Source organism: Rissa tridactyla, chromosome 2 (assembly GCF_028500815.1).
Source record: "Rissa tridactyla isolate bRisTri1 chromosome 2, bRisTri1.patW.cur.20221130, whole genome shotgun sequence".
NCBI lineage: Eukaryota > Metazoa > Chordata > Aves > Charadriiformes > Laridae > Rissa > Rissa tridactyla.
Window position 1 is genome coordinate 131,166,822 of NC_071467.1, and position 22,359 is coordinate 131,189,180.

At 36.0% G+C, this 22,359-nt stretch overlaps 1 protein-coding gene across 3 annotated transcripts in view; it reads left to right on the forward strand.

The window, feature by feature from the left end:
• SKAP2 (src kinase associated phosphoprotein 2) overlaps positions 1-22,359 on the forward strand; it is a 122,137-nt gene that overhangs the window by 14,584 nt on the left and 85,194 nt on the right. For all 3 annotated transcript variants that reach the window (XM_054190158.1, XM_054190159.1, XM_054190160.1), the window contains exon 4: positions 9,342-9,446. In XM_054190158.1, coding sequence (XP_054046133.1) covers positions 9,342-9,446 — 105 coding nt within the window. The remainder of the gene's footprint in view (positions 1-9,341; positions 9,447-22,359) is intronic.

The following is a 22,359-nucleotide window of genomic DNA, read 5'->3' on the forward strand; positions in this document are numbered from 1 at the left end:
TGGGCGAGTAACGAAAACTGAAGTGTGGGTTATCTATTGTCTTCTAGTGGAGTTAAAACAAAGCGGCAGGGTTCAGTTTAGAGAAGAGTGAAGAGTTTGTTGCTACAGTGTTCTGTTCTGTAACTAAACCTGGAAGGGCTCTTATTTCCATGATACTAATTCTTGAGGTCATGACCTACAGCCTGTGGATGCTGGTATGAGGGTCACAGTGTGAGGTCAAAAAAGCCTATGCAAAGCTTCACTTTTTGCAGTTGAAGGACTGTCTGTTTCTGGACAAGGAGGTTCAAATGTGTAGGCTACAGCGTGCCTCCTGATAAAGTGAAAATACGTAAGTCATATTGGGCAAGTAATGCTGTAACAAGGCACAAAAAGTTTCTACAGTTCTTATCCCTTTTTAAGTCAAGCTATATAGCCATAACAGTTCAACTGAAAGAGAAAATACAACTTGGAACTTCCCAAAGATTGCCAAGATTTTGTAACCTTGAGCTATATGATTCTTTAACAATTATATTAAAATAATTTGCTATTTTTTTTATATTGCACCTCAGCACTCTTACTGAAGTTAAAATGTAGTTTCCCCCGTCTCCTCACTGTCCAACAGAATTAAGGGTGGAAAAGTCAAATATTATTTTATTAAGAAAATGATTAACATGAAATTACGTGGCATGGCTGTTTGATTGCAAATGCATCTGACTCTCTGGAGAGCACATTTTTGAAGACTTAATAATTTTCTGAGGCTATGACTAATAAACATGAGGATTGTCTACAAAGAGCAGAGTTTGCATTTACTGGTTTGCTTTTTTTTGAAGGTCAAAAAATTTCTAGTTTATTTACTTTTTTCAATGGCAAATTGATTCAGAATTTCTTTCCAATTCAACAAATTATTAATAAAGATGAGATTTCATTATCTCCAGTAAAGTAGATCATTTAATTGATATAGTCTGTAATTGTAACTGTATAACTTCCTTTGATTTCTGTGAAAATTGTATCGTCTTATTCTTTTATTTGAGTGCATTTGCTTCCTAAGAAGGATATATTGCTTTTTTTTCTTTTTTTAATTTTCATGATTTCTCTCTTTGGTTCAGACCGTAGAATTAGGTACAGATGGTGAAGCTTGTGAATGTCGACGCTTTAGTTTTATTTCAGTATTCATCAATAAAATGAGAGGGCTCTAAAGTTATACCATTGTTTTCTGCAAGTGACGATAAATTTCTCCAAATTTGCGTGCATCTATGTGCATGAATATGAAAAAAATCAGGAGAAATGGGAGCCTGCACTTATTTGCAAAATATTTGAGGGAATGTGGTTCAGAGGTATGGGTTGTTCGTGTAATTTCCAGAGTTTAAGAAGTGTGTGCTAAACTTTGATTGTGTCATTCTTACTTCAGGCCTGTACAAATTAGGTGTGACTTCTGTAGGTGTAGAACAAAGGACCCACATGGAGGTAAGCAGTCAGATTCTTGGCCAGCTACTAGTGCAACAAAGCAGCGGCAGCAGCTGAGTGAGGTCAACTTTTATGTCCACTTGTACCTCTGTGCACACCTAAACATTTGAAAAATGGAAAATTTGAGAAAAGGTTAAAAACTGAAGTGGCAGTGATGGTCAGACATTTTCTTGTTCCTCCCTCCTCCAGAGAAAGAAGAAATATCCCAAACTATAAGGTGAAAAAGGATAATATCTTTTAGGAAAAAAGGAGGGATGAAAGCAGAAATGTGGAAACTGCACTGAAACAAACTAGGAAGAATGAAAACTACTATGCATGTTTAAACTTTATATTTGTTCTTCATTGTTTTGCATTAGCAGCTACTCCATTTTTTAATGCAAATAACATGCAAATAATCTTTGTTGTAGCTGAAAGAAGAGGTGAAGAATGATTTGTACTATGTGCCATATTATCATGGTACAGTAATTATGATAAATGTTAATTATCATACTATAGCAGCTATTTCCAAGAATTTTGTGAGTTGTGACCTGTCATCCTTCCAGGGGCATCCAGAAGAATCTTTTGGAGGCCAAAAGAAGTGGACTAATACTTTCAAAATTCATATCTTTCCTGTATAACATAATGAAACTTGATTCTCGTCTCTCAAACAGCAGCTCCGTCAGCTGGTGAGTTGTTCCACAAGTATGCTTTGTGGGCATCAGCTTGTCCCTCCACTCTTTTGTCATTGCATGTTCTTGAAGTTCTACTGGCTTTGCATGTAATGACTAGTCAGTTCTACCAAGGTATTGTATGTGAGCTCTTGTTGTATGGGCTTTGGCCACTAGCATGCAGAATCTTACCTTCCATAAAGATAAGGCAAGGAGGTTTTAAAAGAAGAATAAAAAAAAAAAAAATTGAAGAGCCTGTGCACAAGTAGAACCAAGCTCCTTAAAACTAAAATCATCCAGACGCGTATCTCTTAACTTTCAGAAAGCACATACATACTTCTTTGCAACCAGATTGATGAACTTGAGGACTTTCTTGCATCCTCTTAAGAATAAGCCTTCTTATGTTGCCTGTCATGTCAGTAAATATGCTGGCAAAAGCATCTTTTGTGTCTACACACTGAAAAATTAAGCTTTTTAGAGGAAATAGGTACATGTGAAAATTCAAGAAAAAAATTAATTATACAGGAAAATATTTAATTCTCATGTGTGATGGGTTACCTGATTTTACACTGACCTTTACAGTTAAGTATAATGTTGATTTACGGGCAAAGAAAGTGCATGTTGTTCTTATGACCAAAAATGTACAATTGTATTAATATCCAAACCACTAATCTTTCCACAAAATGTATTTTTATTTATTGAGTTACATTATTGAACATTTATTATTTTTATTTTATTCTTAAATTAAGGAACTCAGTATAAATGTCTTTTTATCTTAGATACTGATGCAGTTTTTTTCTGATCACTTGAAATATTTGGCTCTGCATCTCAGCAGTTTAAGCAAAATCAAAAAGCCATAGTCACACTCAGGGTGACCTGTTCTAGATCTTAGAATTGGGAAAGAACTTGAAAACTAAGATAATTTTCATAGAAATTGGATTAATTTTTTATAAGACTAGTATACCACTAAGGATATAGAAATCTGGACTTTGTCAGAGATCCTGAGTTAATACAGTTTTTGGCATTTCTCTGTTTTGAGATTAATTGAATCAATACCGTGGCTGCCAAAATGTTTAGTTAAAAGAACCTTGTTTTCAATTTATGCTAAAAATAGTGCTAAAGTTGGCAGAAGCACTATAAGCCCTAGAAACTATTTGTGTTTGAAGCTCACTTGCCATCTGTTCTTTGCATTTATTTTAGTAAAATATATATTTTTAATCACTTTTAACAAAAGATTTTGGCGCAGTGTTGAAAGTGAGACACCAGAAGTACTAGCCAAATCGAGTCATAATATGGGAATTTGCAGAACAAGTTCCCCATAAAGCACTCAGAGCACCTTGTATCTGATCTGCAGCACACGACTTTGGCACTATTTATGTAGAAAAGTATGATTTGACATTTGCTGAACTACCACTTTTCAGTCTGATAAAAACTGATGAAGGTCCACTTTCATTTTCATTTCACGGTAGTATAATAGAAGATAAACCTGTGTCTCTAGAGCATTGGTGTTCTTCTCTATGTAATTATTGGGAGCACCTGTAGGAAACCTTTAAAAGACTTGGATGCCTCTGGCTGTTGGCAGGGCAGTGAGTGGCTGGAGTCTGAGACATCTGCTTCCTGGGAATAGTCGAGCTGATAGAGTAGAACTATATGCAAAGGCTTTGTATTTTCTGCCCTTTGTTTTTTCTTTTTTTCTGTTTTCTATGGAGGTGATACATCCTTTTTTGTCTCTGTACGCTATATTTTTCAGGAAATGGCAGCAGGTAGGAGTCTCTTTGGACTTGAGAAAGGGAAGCAGTAGCTTGTGGTCATCAGAACAGTATGTGGATGTGAGCTCTATATTTTAACACACTTGAGCTTTCAGTCAGGAGCAAAAATACGTCGTTAGTATTTAACCATAAATGGGAAAGATATGGCTTGGTTGTTAGACAGTCCTTTGAGGATCATCATGACATATTTCTGGAGAGACCATTAAATGCATTAGAAGTGTGCCAAATATCACTCTACCCTGGAAGTCTGGAGGGTTTCATTGTAGGCAAGTCACTGTGTTGTCCCTTTCACCTATGTGCAGCTGTTACCTGTGAAGTGCCCATACCAAGTGCAATTTTGAGCAGCACAAGACACAGCCACCAGTGCAGCACAAAATGGTCTTACCCTGATGTGCATCATCAGAATGAGAGGCAGCTCAGCAAGTAAAAGCTGTGTTGCTTTTCTTGCTTGAAGCATATTTGCTTACAAACCTAATGCTGTTTCAGTATTGTTTTAACAAATAGCTGCTGAAGAATTCCTACTTGGCCTTTACAAAACAAGCAATTAAAACCATCACATTAATATGAGACTCTAGAAGACTCTTCAGGAATGTGTGTGTTGGAGCGGATTGCATGGCAAAGCATATGTTGAGAAAGTGGCTGTTGGAAGAATGCAGTCTTGCTGCTACTGACCCAATCCACCAGTCATCTTGCATCTTAAAATAAGCAGCTATGCTAACCAAGGGGCTAAAGTATACCTGTACCAGCTTGAAAGCAACTCTGTCTAGTTATTTTTGTGAAAAACTGTGTAGTGAGAACCTTCTGTTTATGTCCTTGGTGGCGTTATCCAGTTCTTTCTTTCATGGGTTCTTACTGCAGCAGAGATTGGATGGGAGGAAGTGATTTCAACCTGCTGTTGGGACCTTCCGAAACGGCAAGGAGCAAGATGTTTTAACCCGTATGTCTTTTTATTTTTGTGAGTTGCGTTATTTCTCTTACATTTGAGCGATTTTAATGCATCGCTCTGTCTAGACCTTTTTAGAAATAAAATGGAAGCGTGTAGTGATCTGGGGACCTTGAGCTAGCAAGCCTCTTATGGAGGCATTGGCTGAAACACCTTGCTTGCTCTTTTTTAGATTTAGAAGTAGTGTCTTTCATGCCTAGGAGTTCATTACTGTAATCATACTCTTGCAGAAGAAAAATTACTGGGGGGGGTGGGGGAAATTAGGATTTATTTATTTATTTATATCGGATTCTTATAAAGTAATATGCTGTTCATTATATTCAGATAAATCTGTTGGGAAATCTTCAGAACAGAGGGTGGGGACTGAAGTGCAGTCCTTGTTACATACAATAAGGACAGGTCGTGTTTTATGCTCCAGTCCTAATGTGGTACACTTACTCTTTGGTATGCAGCATTTCCTAAATCAATAAATGAGCTGTAATGGAAAAGGTAGCATTTAATAAGGAAAGACGTATGTTTTTTTTACAGATAACATAAAATATTGATTCTGCTATCAAACCTATAAGAGGTTACTGTAAACTGCAGAAACTGGAGAATAGGGTCAGTTCATGTACATATTTTTGTTATTGTTATAACTGTTAGCTATCTACTGTTAATTAAACTTTTTCCAACTTCCAGATAAATCATATGGTATTCTGGGAAAACAAGAAACTATATTAATGAGCATCAACTCTTTAATTATCCTTGTGACTACATAACAGGGACACATTCATGTCATTTCTTTGTGCAATAACTTTTGCAAAGAAGTATTTTTAAACTGATCATTAATTTTATGACCACAGAAATGAGATGCAAAATTTATGCTGTTGTCATTGGCACAGGTTCAAGGCACTACTGACATTATGTGTGATTGTAATGGAATGGCTGCCAACTAATGAGTCTATAGACATTTCGTTTGAGCATGCTTTGCTTTTAGATGTCTGATTAGGCTGTAATGCTTTCAATTATGCCTGCAAATTGTATTGGATACGTTTACCTGATGCCCATTGTTGCTTTGTAGTTCGGTTTTCTATTACATAAATGCAAGTTGAATGCTTTTCTTTAATTTATTGATGCTTTTTGGGTGTATTTTTAGGTACTTGGCACCTGAAGATAGGAGCAGTGGCTTGTGCTGCTCAACACTGACTCCTCTGACTATTCAAGGAGTAACACATGTAGCTTTAAATGCAATTCTATCTAGTTTTCCTCAGTAGGTGGAGTATAAACTGCAGTGCAACACCTTGATAGAGGAGCATGTGAAGGGGAGAAAGGGCAGACGTTACTCTGAGCAGGAATGGGAATGCAGGAGACCCCACAGAATCAACAGGAAGCCTCTCTATAAGCTGTCAGGAGCAATATCCTCATATATTAGTAGCATACGCTCCTAAGATGTCTTTTAACCCTGCCAGAATTAGGAGGCAAAAACCCAAGGCTGATACTAGCCTGCAGTCATTCTTTTATGTGAGCACGTAAAAACATTATGCACGGTTGCCTGTTAAAGCTCCAGAGCGCATCGAGTCAGCTCTCGTATCAAAATGCCTGCAGTTTTTGTATACAAATGAGATGATTTAAGGATTGCATTTCAAGGTATAATATAAATTTACAAATATATTTATTTAATCTAAATAAAAAATGGAAGATTTCTGGTTTAATCTAATTCTGCAGGGCTACAGGTTGCTTGTATCTCTGTTTAGTGTCTGTGACCTATTCTCCACGTTTTTCATCTAAAAAAAGTGTGGGTACCTAAATGTATTGAATGACATGGGTTCTGTATATTTGTTCTGATTGCTTTCTCAGTGAGGTTTTTTCCTATCAAAGTCTTCAAGTCTTTATTTAGGATTTAACATCTAGAGAATACTTTGAAGACTATAATTCTTTCTTCATAATACCTCAACACTCTTTTTTCCTTTTGTTTTAAGAGCCTTTTGAACTTGCATATTGTAGACTTAGAACAGATACTTATTATAATTCTACATTGCCCATGGTTTTTGTTGTTTCAAATACAGTATATACCTAGGACACATGGTGTGCCCTGAATATGTATGTATTAAAAAGCCTCTTGTTTCTAGGTATCTGGCTTTTATATGAGTGCAAAGCACAAAAGTTTACTGAATTTGAAATCCTTGGCATAATTAGAAAATGGTAATACTGTGACCTAATGGAAGAGCAGGGTAACAGTGCAGCTATGCAAACTTACATAAGAAATCACAACTTCTCAGAAAGAGATTATGTATAGTTGAGTGGGGCTAAAATCTCCGGAGATGTTCTTTCTACATGTGTTCTCATCTATTTGTCATCCCTAAGTGCTGCTCATTTGGTTTACTCTTACTGTTCAGCCCATGAATTTTGAGTGCTGGAGTGTGGTGTTCGTGGAAATGTTTTCCACTGGAAATACAGCCTAATAACTTAAATTTATGCTGGCACTTCATCAAGGTTAAATGATAGTATGTTTATGCATAGCTCATAAGAGGACATTTTCAACTGACAAGCAGGGCATCGGAGGTGAGGGTTTATACATACTTATATTCTATACATTCTAGTACTAGTAAAAGTTTAGGATGGGGAGAGTGGAACAATTTTTGATACTGTATAGGTCTACTCTTTTTATATGGAGTCCATCATCTAATAAAGATATATATATATATGAGGCAGAGAGAGACAGGCAACTGGTCTCGGGTGTGTAAGTATGAAAGATGATCATGCTGGCTGTAAATATGGCATAATATTTTCTGTTCATGTGCTGTCTGCTCTCTGGTTTTCTGTTTGGAGGAAGAGGTGAATCCCAGAGAGGGATAATTTACTTTTGATTGGATTGACAGGTGTGATGAAATGCAAATATTTTGGTGAGATTAACACGATGGCTGGAGTGCTACTGGAAGATGGCAGTGTCAAAAATAGATTGGAGTCAGGTTCAGATTCAAAGCAGTTGTTATATGGCATGGGAACTTGAAAGGAAGCTTTCCCAAGAAAAGCATGCTAAATTAATGAAGGGTAAACCAGGTTGGTATTTAACAATCTTGGGATGTAAAAGAACTCCAGCAAAGCAAAGATCAGGCTTTGTTGTCTTATCTGCAGTGAAAACTTGCTGTTCTTTGCTAACAGTTGTGGTGCTTTTTGGGCACAGACTGAATTTTCCGTGAATTTCCATGATTAAAAGGGAAGCAAAGTTGTAAAACTTTTAAGCGTGGACAGACAGTCCTACTGATGAATGCGATTCATATGTCTGTGGATAGGAATATTTTCACTTATGCATGGGCTTTATTTTGGGTTCTGAGAAATTAGTTATCTGATACAGTGCTCCAAAAGGGAGTACGTGAATAGAAAAGCATGTCTGGAGGTCTCCGAAAAGCTTTCTGTGTATGAATATATACCAAAAGGCAATGCTTGTGCAATTTACCTTTATATGCTTTTTAAGAAAATTGAGGGTCATTTGATCTTTTGGAGCATGAGCTTTATGATTTGGATTTGGTGACAGTATCCTATTTAGTTATTGGATTCTCCTTCTTCACCCAGATTTGATTTTTAATCTTTTTTTTAAAAAGGAACAGTGTAATTTTGTGGGTTTTTTTAAAATTTTTTTTCTGTATTTGCTATTTTTCCACCTCTTATTCACCTACATGGTATTAAAAAAAATAAAATCAGAAAATATACTGAGTTTTGGGAGGGAGAACTAAAATTTTGTCTAATTAAATGAAAGCCTCGGCTAATATTGATTTCACTTTCCCTTTTCCAGACTTTCACACTTAATGCGCTCTGATCAGTGTAATGCATAGGTTAGCTAATAATGTAGATTTTCTATATATTGTATACATAATGTGGATTTTACGTATATTTTTGTATATTAGTAGAGGAATTCATCAACAGAATGCTGCATGAAGCTGCAGGTTGAGACTGGCTGCTGTCAGAAGGCGATTCCATTTTTAGTTTCGTGGGAGGAATACACATACACACGCACCACTTACAAAGTAGCACCTAATGATGGTGAAGAAAAGTGAAAGTGGGCAGAGGGCGACAAACTGCTGCCAAAAGTAGTTTGGCAGTTCCTTGGAGGGAAGTTGCCGCGGCTCCGTCCTGCAGTCGGGCAGGCAGAACTTGGGAGCTTGGCACTGCCTGTTTCTCCTCCTGCCACTGTGTCCCCTTGCCCACCTCTTTGCTCTGTGGTGTGTGTTTCTTCCCCCCGTTCCCCCCCGCCCCGTGTGAGAAGCTGTCAGCTGTGCAGCGCTGGGAGCAGGTTCATTATATGACAGTTCATTATATGGAAGGAAATGGCTCCAGCAACATGTACATGGCCAGTTAGAAGGTAACCCTAGAACAGCAGCACTCACAGCTGCACTTGAATGTACAAGGTATGTGTTACCAGAGTCCATGAGAAATGGTATTTTTTGGTTTCAGATAGGAACTGGCATCCTCCTTACTAATGAAAATATTTGCCTTTGGATTCTGTTTGTGTTTACATTTAACTACCTGTTTTAACTACCAATGTATCTCTAACTTTTACAGAATTGGAAGATGAGGAAGAGTCCGAGAGCTCTTTTTCTTCACCTCCTGATAGTGTCTCAATAGCATCTGACCGATACGATAAAGAGGATGAAGCACCCTCTGATGGTATGTGACACAGTTTACCTTAGAACGTACTAGATTTGCCAGTCTGCTACAAACTCATGTAATCGGATCCTTGTGATGCGAATGTTAGTGTTGGAAATCAGATATACAGATAAGCATCACAGCTGGGCAGTTTTCTTACCTTTACAAGAACCTTTAAAGGAACTGAAGAGCTCTCTCTAGTGGTCCTAGAGCATACTGAAGGTGTCTCAAATTTACATGTTTTTTTTTTAAACTCATGTTTTTTCATAACAAAGCATCTTCTGTAGATGCATGTGTTCTTAAAGACAGATCAGTGGCTAAAACAGTGTGAATATTTGCAGTAACAAATTGTTTGTTAATTCAACATTATCAGATTCTTGCTTAATTTTATTGTGCTACTTAATGGCTTACTGTATTATTTATCTAATAAATAATGAAACAGTTTATGTGATTGATATTTTTCTGCAAACTCCATGCAGAATAGGTTCATAAAATATTAAATTAATTATTCCTACAATGTTTCCTTCCATTAAGACAGTGTTTTGTAGAATGTTTTCATTATATACATCTTAAATTTGAGTTTGCATTTAAAAAAATATCTAGGCTCCATAGCTGTTTTCCATGTTGTTTTATTTTGTATTCATTAAATTTAATGCTAAATGCAACTGTTCTGAAGACACGAACAACTGAATATTTCAACAGTTAACAAGCTTGCTTTAGCATAGTGTCCATATTTTTGAGGTTCGTTTATAGTGTACATAATATAAATACCTTCTATGGATAATATAAGGCAATAAATTAAGTATATGTACAAATAAATTAACGATGTATATTAATTTGTGGCACTAGAAGTTAGATAGACTTACTAGTGAATGATGTTTTGTGACATGATATGATGATCAAACTGTGCAGCTCCATCTCGAAATACAATTGCTGAATGAAAATATGCTTCCCGCAACGTAGCACTCCACATTTTACGTTATCCAGATTATTCCCTTTGGAAACATAAATTGCTTTTATGAGGTATAAAATTATGTCTATTGCAGAACAGGGATAAGTCAAGTACATGCATAAGTGATAAACCTTCTAACCACTGATTCAGAATAACACAATTTTTTTTTTTTATATCCAGAACTCTGTAAAATGTGTAACAGTAATAATCACACTTTTTTATTTATATTGAGCTTGTTGCATTTTGGCAATGCGACCTTCTATTAAAAAAATAAAACCAAGCCTTTTTGCTTTCTGGTTGAAATGTAATTATCAGTCAAATTGAATATGGCTTTTAGAAAACGCAAGCTAATTTTCCAAACTACAGATGAATGCAACTTTCCATGTATCTATTTTTGCTTACAAACATAATCTTAACGTTATTTCTAATTGTAACTTAATAACATGGTACTGATTGCATAAAGAGTATGTGACAAAATTGTACGACTATTTAAAGAAAGATATGATTATAGATTTGTTTCAAAACAGTTAAGAAAAAAGTGATAATGTTTGTAAACCTAAATAATGAATGGCTGAAGAATGCTGATGCTAGGGTGCATGAAATACCTTATGAGTTTGTACAGATGGGTGATTAATTTTTAGCCTATTTTGGAAGGTGTAATTATATGAAGAGGTATAATAGCTGCCCAATGATACCTTAGCTAATTTGTTCCAGTTTAGGTAGAAATGTAGTGGGTGCAATTCTGTTTTATTTAAGAGGATTTTACCTCACTGGTCTTTCTATGTTTTACAGTAAATCCTCTTTAATTATCTAGTGGGAGCACAGCATGAGAAGTTGAGAAAAGGCGGTAGATTTTTATCTGTAAATACTTTCATTCATTGGAGGAGTTATTCTGTTTTCGTGTTTGAATGTCCAGTGTGTCATTCTAAGACTATTTTGATTTTAACATGTATAGTCCATCATTCAAGCCTAGCCACCTAGACTATATATGAAAGTGTATGTTGGGAGAATCTTGTAAGAGGTGGCTTGATCCTCAGAGGTGCCATTTGTTTCAGTTCTCATAGGTATGAATGGGTTTGTTGAAGCTTAATACTGTATTTTCCTGTTTTATCAGTCTGCTAATGTCTGATATTTAAACCCTACTCAGGAAGCTGGATATATAAGGTAGATGTTTAATCTTACATGGTTACCAGTTTAGTTCAGCGGGGCTCCGTGCAGGTGTAAAACCTCATTTGTGTAGGATCAAGGCTGTCAGCATTAACAGAGGGGTCTAACTGTAGGTAACCAAATTAGGTGTTCTTTATTTGTACTTGAGTCCATTCATATTTTTATCTAAAACCTTTTATATACAGTTTCTGCTATACCGCCCCCCCCCCAAAACAGGCATTTATATACATGAGTTAGACTACAAGGTTTGTACAACTTCTGAAAGCTTCACTGTTTCACTTTGCAGTGTTACTGTCAAAATATAATTTGTGAAGGCACCTGCTTGGTAACAGATAAAGAATTAGTGTATTACATGTACATTACAGTCATTGTAAAATTCTGGAGTTTTTGTGTGACCTTTGTCTAATGGTGTATTAATTACAGGAGAGATAATCCATTTAACAATAAGTATGGGATAACTAAATTAGCACAGGTCACCTAAAGGCCTTTTGTCAAATCTGATTGTTATGTTGTCCTTTTGACTTTTACCTTATGGTAGGCACTAACAAAGTATCTAAACTTTGATGGATTATAAACTCTAAACATGATATGTATTTTTCATAATGCTAATGTAATTTTCTAGGTACTGAAAAGGTCAAACCCCCACGTCTCTGTGTGCATTCTAAGTCTGTCTTTCCTTTTAATATTTCTTTTTCTCTGTTCCTCTGGTTCAAAAGTTCACTCAGTTCCCAAATGGCCACCTAATTTTCCAGTTATTCCCTCAAGCCATATGTGTTTTGGTTTCTTTATGGTTTATTAGGTACTGTAGGAAAGTAGCATAAGTTATATCTTCTAATGAAATTCAAGCACACTTCAGTGATGCTTTGACTTGATTGCTGGCAGCAATTAAATCACAACGAAGGAGAATGATGCATAGGCTTACATCTCCAGACACTCTACAGAAATTGGAAGAGGGATAAAACACAACAAAACCCCCAAATAAAATAACAAACCCCAAAACAAGACAGACAAAACAAAACAGCACTGCCAGGCACTCAGTTCTTAACTTGATTTTTTTTTTCTTTTTTTTATTGGCTAACAGCCTGATTGATAGCAAAATCATAACTTGCTGTATGCTAACAGGCAGAGTTCACTTGTAGGTTATTGTGAGCTGATAAAGGGTTAGATGGAGTTTTGATTTTCGCATTGGTCCTTGGTGCACCAGATTAATGGAATTTCAATGAGAGACTGGAGTAGTCACAGCTTTGTCAGAAAAACAGATGGAGATTCTATAGCCATGTCTGCTCATTAATACCAGTTGCCTGAAAGGTGTACTACTTCTCTATACAAAAGACTCAACATAATTGATTTTTGAGTGGGGTATTTTTTCACTTATTGATGACTAGGTTTCTTGCAACTTAAATGACAGGTTTTTGTATAGCACATTGTATAACAATGTTGTGTCTTATAAATTCTTACTCCCCTTCCATCTGTATTTTGAAGAATGTGTGTAGTGGAAAATATATGTGTTTAGATCCATTAGAAACAAAAGCATACCAAAATACTTAAAAATTGAAATAGTAAGACTTTCTTTAAAGTTGGTAACAAACTTATTTTTGATTGAGACATTAATGGGGAAAAGGTTACTGTTTTTCATTTAATTTTCCGGTTTCTCAGGATGGTATTAAATCTAGGTTCAATGACATGTGGAAACTTTCCTATTTAACAGTGTAATCTTCTTTTATGATCTCGAGGGATTTTTTTTTTTTTGAACAGTAAAATTTTTTGGTTTATGGTATGGTAACTTGATTCCATAGCAGGAAATGGCATTAATATTAAAGGAATAACTTTCTGTCTTTGTAAGTACTGTGAGGGAACCGACCACTTCTGAAGAAGGTATGTCTGGGTTAGCTCTGCAGGGAGTATGTGATTGGGTAATTACTGGATCTAAAGAGATCACAGTGAATGCTATGATAAAATAATTTAGATCATCATAATTTCTAGGGAAGGTCTAGAAATGTTGCCTTGAGCATGTAAGGATGAAAGAAGTACTAAAAATGTGTCTGGGGACCTGTATGCTCTTCAAATTATCATATTTGGCTATAGTTTATGAATAAAATATGCTTTTTAGTAGAAAATTGTTAAATAGGGTGAGAATCTCATACTAAAAGTTCCCCATAGTTGAAGTGGAGGAAGGTAGGGCCTAAGCAAACAAAATAGGACACTTGGAGAACTTTGAGGAATCAGAATAAATGAAGGGGTTGTGCTTTAGATGTTTATCATCAGAGTGCAGTCTTGAAAAGGAGCAGAACTTGTTGTTCCCTGCAACATGCTTTTCTTGGTATATTTTGTGGATGAAACAACAGGTTTTATCACTTTGTTTTCATGCAGCTCCTCTGGAAAAGTTCTGTACAAGTCTTTGCAGGTTTGAGTCAACTATTTTACATGATCTATAGTAGTTCCTTTGCATGAACTTCATAATTTGCATTTTGATTGATCAAGTGAGAATGACAAATTGTGTGACTAAATTTTGCATGTTGTTTCTTTTGACATTTTAAGTCTCAAATACAAGTGCTGATTAAGTTTCGTTTTGTTTTTTTCCACTATTTGGTAGGCATACAGGTTTGAATACAGTCACTGAAGAAGGGTAGGGTTCAGGCTAAGATCTTATCTTTATGTACAAAAACTGTGTTCTATCACTGAGCCAGTTAAGCAGTATTAGCAGCTAAGTTAGCAAAGGTTGGAGAATGGACAACGCAGCAAGGATTTTTCTGTCCCCTCTCATTTTGCCCTTCCTATACCCCTAGTCTTGTATTGGTTTACCACTATTTCAGTGTTATAATCACGTACGTGGAGAGGATGTTTGGTTGTCTTGGGGATGACAGCGTTGGAAGTTTACCTGACTTATTCTAGAGGATTAGTTATTTGCTTTGCAATACTGGAGAGATTTCCAAACTAAGCACATGACATCCATTCAAAGAAGTGAGAAACTTCTTTAGTTGTCTTTTTTTTTTTTTTTCGTCATAGGCAGATCTCTTTGAAGGCAGAAAACCAGGTATTTTCTTATCCCTTATATCTCTTTAAATATTTAAGCTTGATTAAAAAAAGATAGTATTGAGGGGAGGTAAGATCTAGGTTTACTGAGACAGTTGATCTTTGGTAAGAAAAGGTGATTTTCCTTTATATTCTTAGGAGCTGGCAGGAGAGCAGTAGGATCAGTGCCATGGGAAAAGGGAAAGGTTGGACTTTGACCTACCAGCTTTGTTTTGAGAGCATGCTGGTTACTGTCAGAATTGTGACTGGGAAATAATGCAATTTATTATTTTGATATACGTAGATAATTCTATGTTTTCATCAACAGTTCAGTAGACTTGCTGTATCTGAACATGTTGTATGACAGAGGAAATACTATATATTGCAATGTATTATGATTCTGCATTTCTGGGACATCGCTGTCTGAAAAGGTAATACAATTGATCAGAAAGGCTGCTTTCAGAATTCGAAGAAGTCATAATCAGCAGCTCAATCTCAGGCAGGAAGATTAAAGTCTAAAATTTCCAATGTGGGATGCTGAGGCTGTCAGAGGAAGGATGCGTCACTAAAGGATTAGGCTGAGACACTTATGGTCAGTTTAGATGTCACACAAAATACAGTCTTTTACAAGCTGATGGAACACAATGAAAAGTAAAACATACTAAAGAGGAACTTAAAATGTGAAGCGTATTTTAAAAGTCCAATTTATGAGGATATTGATGCACATGGGACCACGTGTGTGTAAATTCCCAGATCCAAATCCGTTTGCTCGACAAATGAAAAGAGAGCGCTAACTTTGCTGAAATTTTCAAAAGCTGTAAGGATCAACTCCTTGTTGGATAGGAGAGACCTTAAGAATAAAGTAAATGTATCATCTTTAGCATGCCTGAGACATTTCTTGTCAGACACCTGTCTCATCTTTCCTAAAAATCTCTAATGGTGAACTTCAGTCTTCCCCAAGCAGCCTGTCCCAATGCTGCACTATACTTGCTGTAGAGGATACATACCCTAAACACTTCTTGTCAGTCTGTTGACATTTCTGTTTTGTCCATAAAGGAAACAATTATGGCATATTTCCTGCCCCCCTCCCCCCCCACCCCCCCCGCTTTCTGTCATGAATGTATTTGAAGACTTAGAAGAGTCTATAACTTTCCGCATGTAACTGCTGGTGAAACCTTATGAAAAGAACAAGGGGCTGAAGTGCTTGCTTGTTTGTTCATTCGTAGCATCCATAGCAGCGGATATAGCAGAAATTTTGGAGACGCAAGAAGTTTTAAAAAAAAAAAAGTGCATGTGAAATATGCAAAGCTAATCTAATAAATTTTGATTTAAACCGTTTGCACAGAACAGAAGGGATTAATTTCTGATAGGAAGCAGAAGTTTTAAGTGAAATTTTGGCCCTATTAAAGTCAACAGTAAAGTTAAAAATAGCATCATGTAGGTTAACAGTGTGTACAAATTGATGATACTAAAACATTTGAACTTCTAATTATCATGATGAAAAACTTCCTATTAAACAATAAACCCCTGTGTTCTTTTAACATTTACCTTTCTCCCATGGGAGAGATGACATGGTTTGTTGCTCATTTTATTTCATCTATGTTGCTTCAGTGACTGAGCAATAACAAAACAGCCATGTATGTTCCACGACTATGCAGGACAATATCCACAATAAAAAACAAATAATGACCTGCTTAACCCATTTCTTTTTCATATTAGATCATAATTTTATTCAAGATACCTAACAATGTTATGGTAAAAAAACCAAACAACCCAGAAAGCTGAAGTGCAATGGATTTTTCTATTTACTTTATATTGCTTGTTGGCCTATTGTTTTTCTAGATCGGTTCTTATACATCACAAACAGCTGCAATAAAAAGGAAGAGGGAAGGTTTTTCTTACCCTTTTTGATATGTCAAGCTTTTCAGGTTTGTTTTGGAGGCTGTTAATTATGGATTTAGGGTGTTGTTAATGCTTTCCTCAGCTGAGTGAATGTCTGCCTTCTGATTTCCCTGTAATTCCTCTTTTTGCCTGCCAAGCGTTAATGGCAAATCAGCTTCCATTCTGCTCCTTACTCCTTCCCTCCCAGAACCAGACGGATGCATCAGTCGTAGATGATAGCGCTGCTTCATGCTACTCCAGTGGCACCTTGAGGTGGGTACCCTTCTAGCACCTTTCCAGAGGTGAGCAAGTCCAACAGATTGTTGCTGCTCAGCATTCGGCACAAGAGGCATCTTTTCCTTCCTGATAGCTACCAAGTACAACTGGAAAATGGGTCTGCCTTTAGCGTATACTGTGCAGTAGACCCAAACATCTTAGGGGAGAACAAACTCTACAAAAACATAATGGTTTGTTTTAGGCTAGATCAGAAATAGATAAAACAATGCTCTTGTGTGGTACTTTGTTTTCCATGTCAAGGATGAGGCCTTAGGATATAGGAACCAACTGGGAAAAAAAAAATAGCCTTGCAATAAAAGTAAGAATTAAAATTTCTTCCTCTGAATTGGCGATTAGGGATTTTTGCCCGTATTTAATTTATTGCCTGCACTGAGGTGTGTATTAACACCAATGAGCAGAAAAAGATTTTTCCCATATTCCTGTTTTTGTGTTTTAACTGATTAGTACTTTCTGTAGAGGTGCAAAGTGTATCTGTAGAGCTGTTTTCTGTCAGGCGTCATGCAATCCAGGCATTCATTTAGTGGATTTGGGTTTGTTTCCTTTTAAATAAAAGGGAAGTTGCAGTGGGTTAACACTTGTGAATTTTGAGATTCAATTTGAATGGAAAAGTAAAAACTTTGAATGGAAAAGCAAAAACTATGTCATGAAAAGGTTTATTAAAGTGTTTTGCAAAGAAATAAAAACCATCGTGTATTAAATCTTTGTCATATCCACTATGTGGGCAAGTTCATTATTGCCCTTATCGAGAAGATGTTGCAGGTATTGTTCACTGCTTAAAAATTTGTAGCAGGAACCATGCTTTCTTTGGACATCTGTCACTAGACAGTATTAGTTTGATTGATAGTTTCCTCAGTATTTCTTTGTAGATGTTTACTTGTATTACTTAAAAGAGTAGGACTTTAGAGTAGCAGACTAAAAATGCTGAATGCTGTCTTTTCTCCAAACTAAATTTATTCCTGCAGTTTCTTAACTAATACTAGTCAGAGCCTATTCACCACTATTGCAATAGTGATAGACAATATCCCATGAGGATCTTAGCCCTGTCTTCTCTACTGCTGGTAGTCAGAAATAGTTTTGGCCCCATTTTGGCCAAGGAATTATGAATGATCCTATACTATAAAATGGAGGAAAACCTCTTTCTGGGTTAGACAAGACTTTCCTGGCTGCCTTCTGAATATTTTCTCTGTCTACCTGAACAGACATTCCTTAATGGAAAGTACATCACAGCCTGATAATAACTTTCCAGAGATATCCTAGTCTTCATATAAAACATCTTTTTGCTTGTTCCTCAACGGTCAAATTTTGTGTTTATGTATATGGGTGATGTGTAAATACTCACAACGCATATTGAAAGGCGCGGTTAGTTTATTATGTGATTCACGTGTCTGCACTTGTGCATCACCACTTTGCATTGAAGAGGTAAGGGGAAAGGATTGGTGTTGAAAGAATGTGATTGTGGGCAAAAGGATGTTTGGACTGTGTACATGGCTGTGCTATAAGACGAAAATGGGATGGAGACAAGTGGTCCAAGTCTTCTTGGTAGGTAACAGATAAAGTACTCTTTTGCAAGTGTGGATACAGGAAATGGGCCTTACTACTGCTCTTGCCTGGGAAGAAGTTAATGGAAGTGTTGTTATTGACTTCCAATTAAAAAAAAAATAAATAAAAATTAACCTTGCCAGTCTTCAGGTGGAGAGTCTAACACATTCTTAAAATTCCATCTATTTTGTATTTAGCAGTTTGAATATGTGTTTGTCTTTTTGATTTCGAAAACAGCTTTCCTTATGTGAAAGTAGGAGTGGAGTAATTTTTCTCCCTTTAACAGTTTCTTCAGAAGCTAGCTTTAATTCTGTATTTTAACAGAAAAAAAAATTCATGAGACTACCACAAACTTTTTTAATCAAAGCTTTTTGGAATATTTGTGTGTGTAAACTAACTGCAAGTTAAAAGTGCAAAAACCACAAAGGAATGTAGTCATAACATTGAGAAGTGCAGAGATTTTTTTTTTCTGTAATTGGTACAGATATGGTTTGGAATTTTAGGTGGAAAATAAAAGCTGCAAAATAAAAACTTTATTTTTACTTGTTAACCACAACACATCTGCAGCTTTTATTTGGAAATATGGACTACGAGATGCAGTTGATAGAGGTGCATTTAATTTTTGCTATATGGCATACCTTTTCTTTTTTTAATGTCTGGAATCTTCCAGTGCTCTCATTCATTTGAGCAATATTTAGAATGTGGTATAAAAATAATGTGAAAATGCCGTAGTGAGCTGGTGATAATTGATTTACTCCATCACACTGAAATACCTCTTGTTTTCCTCTTCCTCATCCCTTGGGCAATAATCATGGGATCAAGCTGCCAGTCTGTAGATATAATTTTTCTAGCAGTGCCATCTGGCTCCTTGGCACTGGAAGTTGTATTGGCTTCTTTGCTGTTTCCACTGATTTTTGTCAAATGTTAGTCTGTTGATGAGATGTCTTTTGCTAGTGGATACTGATTTCCAACCCCCCCAAGAGTATATTGGGTTTTATTGGTGTTGTAAGGGACCACTTATATGGTGTGGGTTTTGTTGTTGTCTTTTGTGTTGGTTTTTTTTTTAATGGAATTTGGGACTTAATATGGGATCTCTTTGAGGAAAAATTAGGATTTATGTATCAATTGGCTGCTTCCACCCATGTTTAAAATACAATTTCCCAGGATTTTTGTACTTTTTGAATAGTACTAGTATCATGTCCTCTCACAGTTTTTTATAGATCTTCAACGTTAATATAGAATTGTCTCCTTTTTATTTTTCGTAACTTTCACTCTTTAAAGAAATTATAGATTAAAAATAAGAATTTGTAGGGTCTGTGTAACAAATGTAACAAACTTTATGTTTTTGAATAACCAACCAAGCAAACTATCTTTTTTTAAATCACAAACCTACAGTTTTATTTTTGCTGTCAACTTTTCTTAAAAAAAAAAAGTTCTGGAAATGGTGTCTCAGTAGAACAAACACATCTGAGTTGCTTTATTCTATTTGAGCCTTAGATGGGTTTCACTGCCATACAAGATATAATGATCACATTGATAAAGAGTTAGAAAAGAATGCTCTGTAAATAGTATTTTAATGGGGATGGGAGGCAGGAGGAGAATCCGCTTGATCTAAACTCTTTTGGTAATTATTATTGTTCGTATTAATTTCTGATTTTTTTTAAATTTATTTTTATTTCCCCTACTGGTCAGAAACATTCATTGGGGGGGAGGGAGGGAAGCCTGAGGAGCCAAGAATCCCTACAAATACAGAGTTTCAGAAAACCTGTTTTTATTCTGCTTCAAAAAAAAATTGCTTTGAATATTTTGGGTGAATAAAAAAAAACAAATCCAAAGCTCTTTCTGTTGTTATGTAAGTGAACTCCTATTCATCAGGACAAGGCGAACTAATTTCAATCCTTTATATATATTCTTTTTTTAATTTTTATTTTAACCACCATTTTCAGGTGCTATGTCTCAGATGAATGAATTATACTCATCCCTGGGTGTAAATCTAAATTTTTTTTTTTGTGTTGAAAGTATTTTCTTGAAGTTTTTCAAGGTAACCTTATGAACCCTCAAACATGAGCAACTGTGTTTAATTGGCCTATTGGAATATTTTTATACTATTATCCCTAAAAGTAGAAAAGTATAAGCATTATTTATTTATCATAGCCTTAGTACTACCCTAGTGTAATGCCTTTGTTAATAAAATACTGTTAAACTTGTATTTAAATCAATATTATTGTGCTTTCCCAGCGCTGGACAAATTGTCCAGCACTGGAAACAATAGGACTAAAAATCTTACATGGGGCAAGGAGGGCCTCGGTGAGGTTTTTGTAGCAGTTGGTTTGAATTAAATTTCAGGGATCTCTTGGTGTCTCTTTATAGTAGTCTTTTAAAGAAGATGACGACGACAGACAGGGTGTCTGAATGTGGGTCTCCTTATCGGTAACCTGACTCTGATACAAAAGTGTGTATTTTTAACACATGAGTTCAGCTGAAAGAATCTATAGAAAGGGCTATAATATCAAAGTATGGCAAGCATAGCTAAATATGCATGATCTGTTGTTAATAGTAAAAGTGTAAGTCTTTAGGTTCACGGAATATATTCTCTCATGAAAGATTTTAAGGGCGTAGGTATATCGTGATTTGCTAAAATAGCCTCAAATCTTCGTTTTGTTCGTAACTAAATGTGAAGATAAAATGTTGCCGCTAATCAATTGCCTGGGATGCCACCTCATTAAGATTTACACGATCATCAAAAATGCCCAGAGTTGTTTGTTGGCTATATCCTAACTCAAATATATAAAGGGGGATACCACAGCATTTTTCTTTAGAATCGCAGGGAGTTCAGTGACCTTTCGTGGCAAATTATGTAGAAAGAAAATATTTATATTCATTTAAAATAACCTCCATGAAGAAATAGTCTCATTACCCTGTTTGATCAATTCCTTGCAGCCTGAGCTGTAGCATGCTGCTATTGCCATTGGTTGATGGAATACACTGAGAAGTGGCTAATGGTGATGGTGCTCATCAGGACAGGGTTCAGCCAGCGGTCAGCAACAAATAATTCAAGACTGTTTCTAAGTTTGTGGCTGGTGGAATTTGCTTCTTGCCCCAAGCCAGCAGCATTGCTGAGCTGGGCTATTTGATTAGAAGAGAAGCATATTTGCTTCTTAGCAACTGCACATTTGCACAACACACAGACCTATGCTGCCTCCAAAGGTTTGCCTTTTGTGATGGTGGAATAATACTTTTCTGTTGATTGACAGACAAAAGAGATCTTTGCAATGCAGAAGAGTTTACAACCAATTTTTTCTTTGTCTTTTGTAAACTTATCGGAGGTGCTTCTTAATTTAGCAGTGCCCGATGCAAATTTGTATATGCAGCAAGAGTGGCCATGATTTGAACTCCTACATCTAAGCTATCACCGCTACGCGTATTTAAAGGACAGATGCACACTTATGCTTAATCATTGGTGTGTGCAGCTTTTTCCCCAGCAGGTCTACTTAATGGAAATTATTTTCTACTGTATTTTGAAATAAATTTTAATACGTACATTACTATCTCCCACGCAAGAGTGATATTCCTTTTATAGAAGATAATGATAAAGTGAAAGCTGTTCTATTCTCAGTGCTTTTTTAAAATATATTAACAAAAGTGTGGCCATGATTGCAATTCCAGTAGTGTGTGTGTAATTTTCGATGTAACATTTCCCACAGGAAGTGAGTCTACAGGAGAAAATGTGTCTGGTCAGTCGAAGGCAAAGGTATTTATAACACTGGTAATCCTTGAAAAAAGACAATTTAGGGAAAAGAAAGCCTGAGATTTACAGTCTTAGAAGGCCAGGGCAAGAAAAAAGCAAACCTTTTTTTTTTTTTTTTTTTATGGTTTTACAGCTCTTTTCACTCCTGGCCTATTGTGGAAGTTTCCGTATTGCCATAGTGGAGCAATAAATTGCTGATGTGGTTACTGAAACGTTGCATGAAATAGCAAGTACAGTTAGTGTTAATGTGGGTTTTTGATGCAGATATCTGCTTGCATATTTTCCTAAATAAGATTTCTGTTTGCTTTCATAACTAAAAACAGTAAGTACTTTTCCAA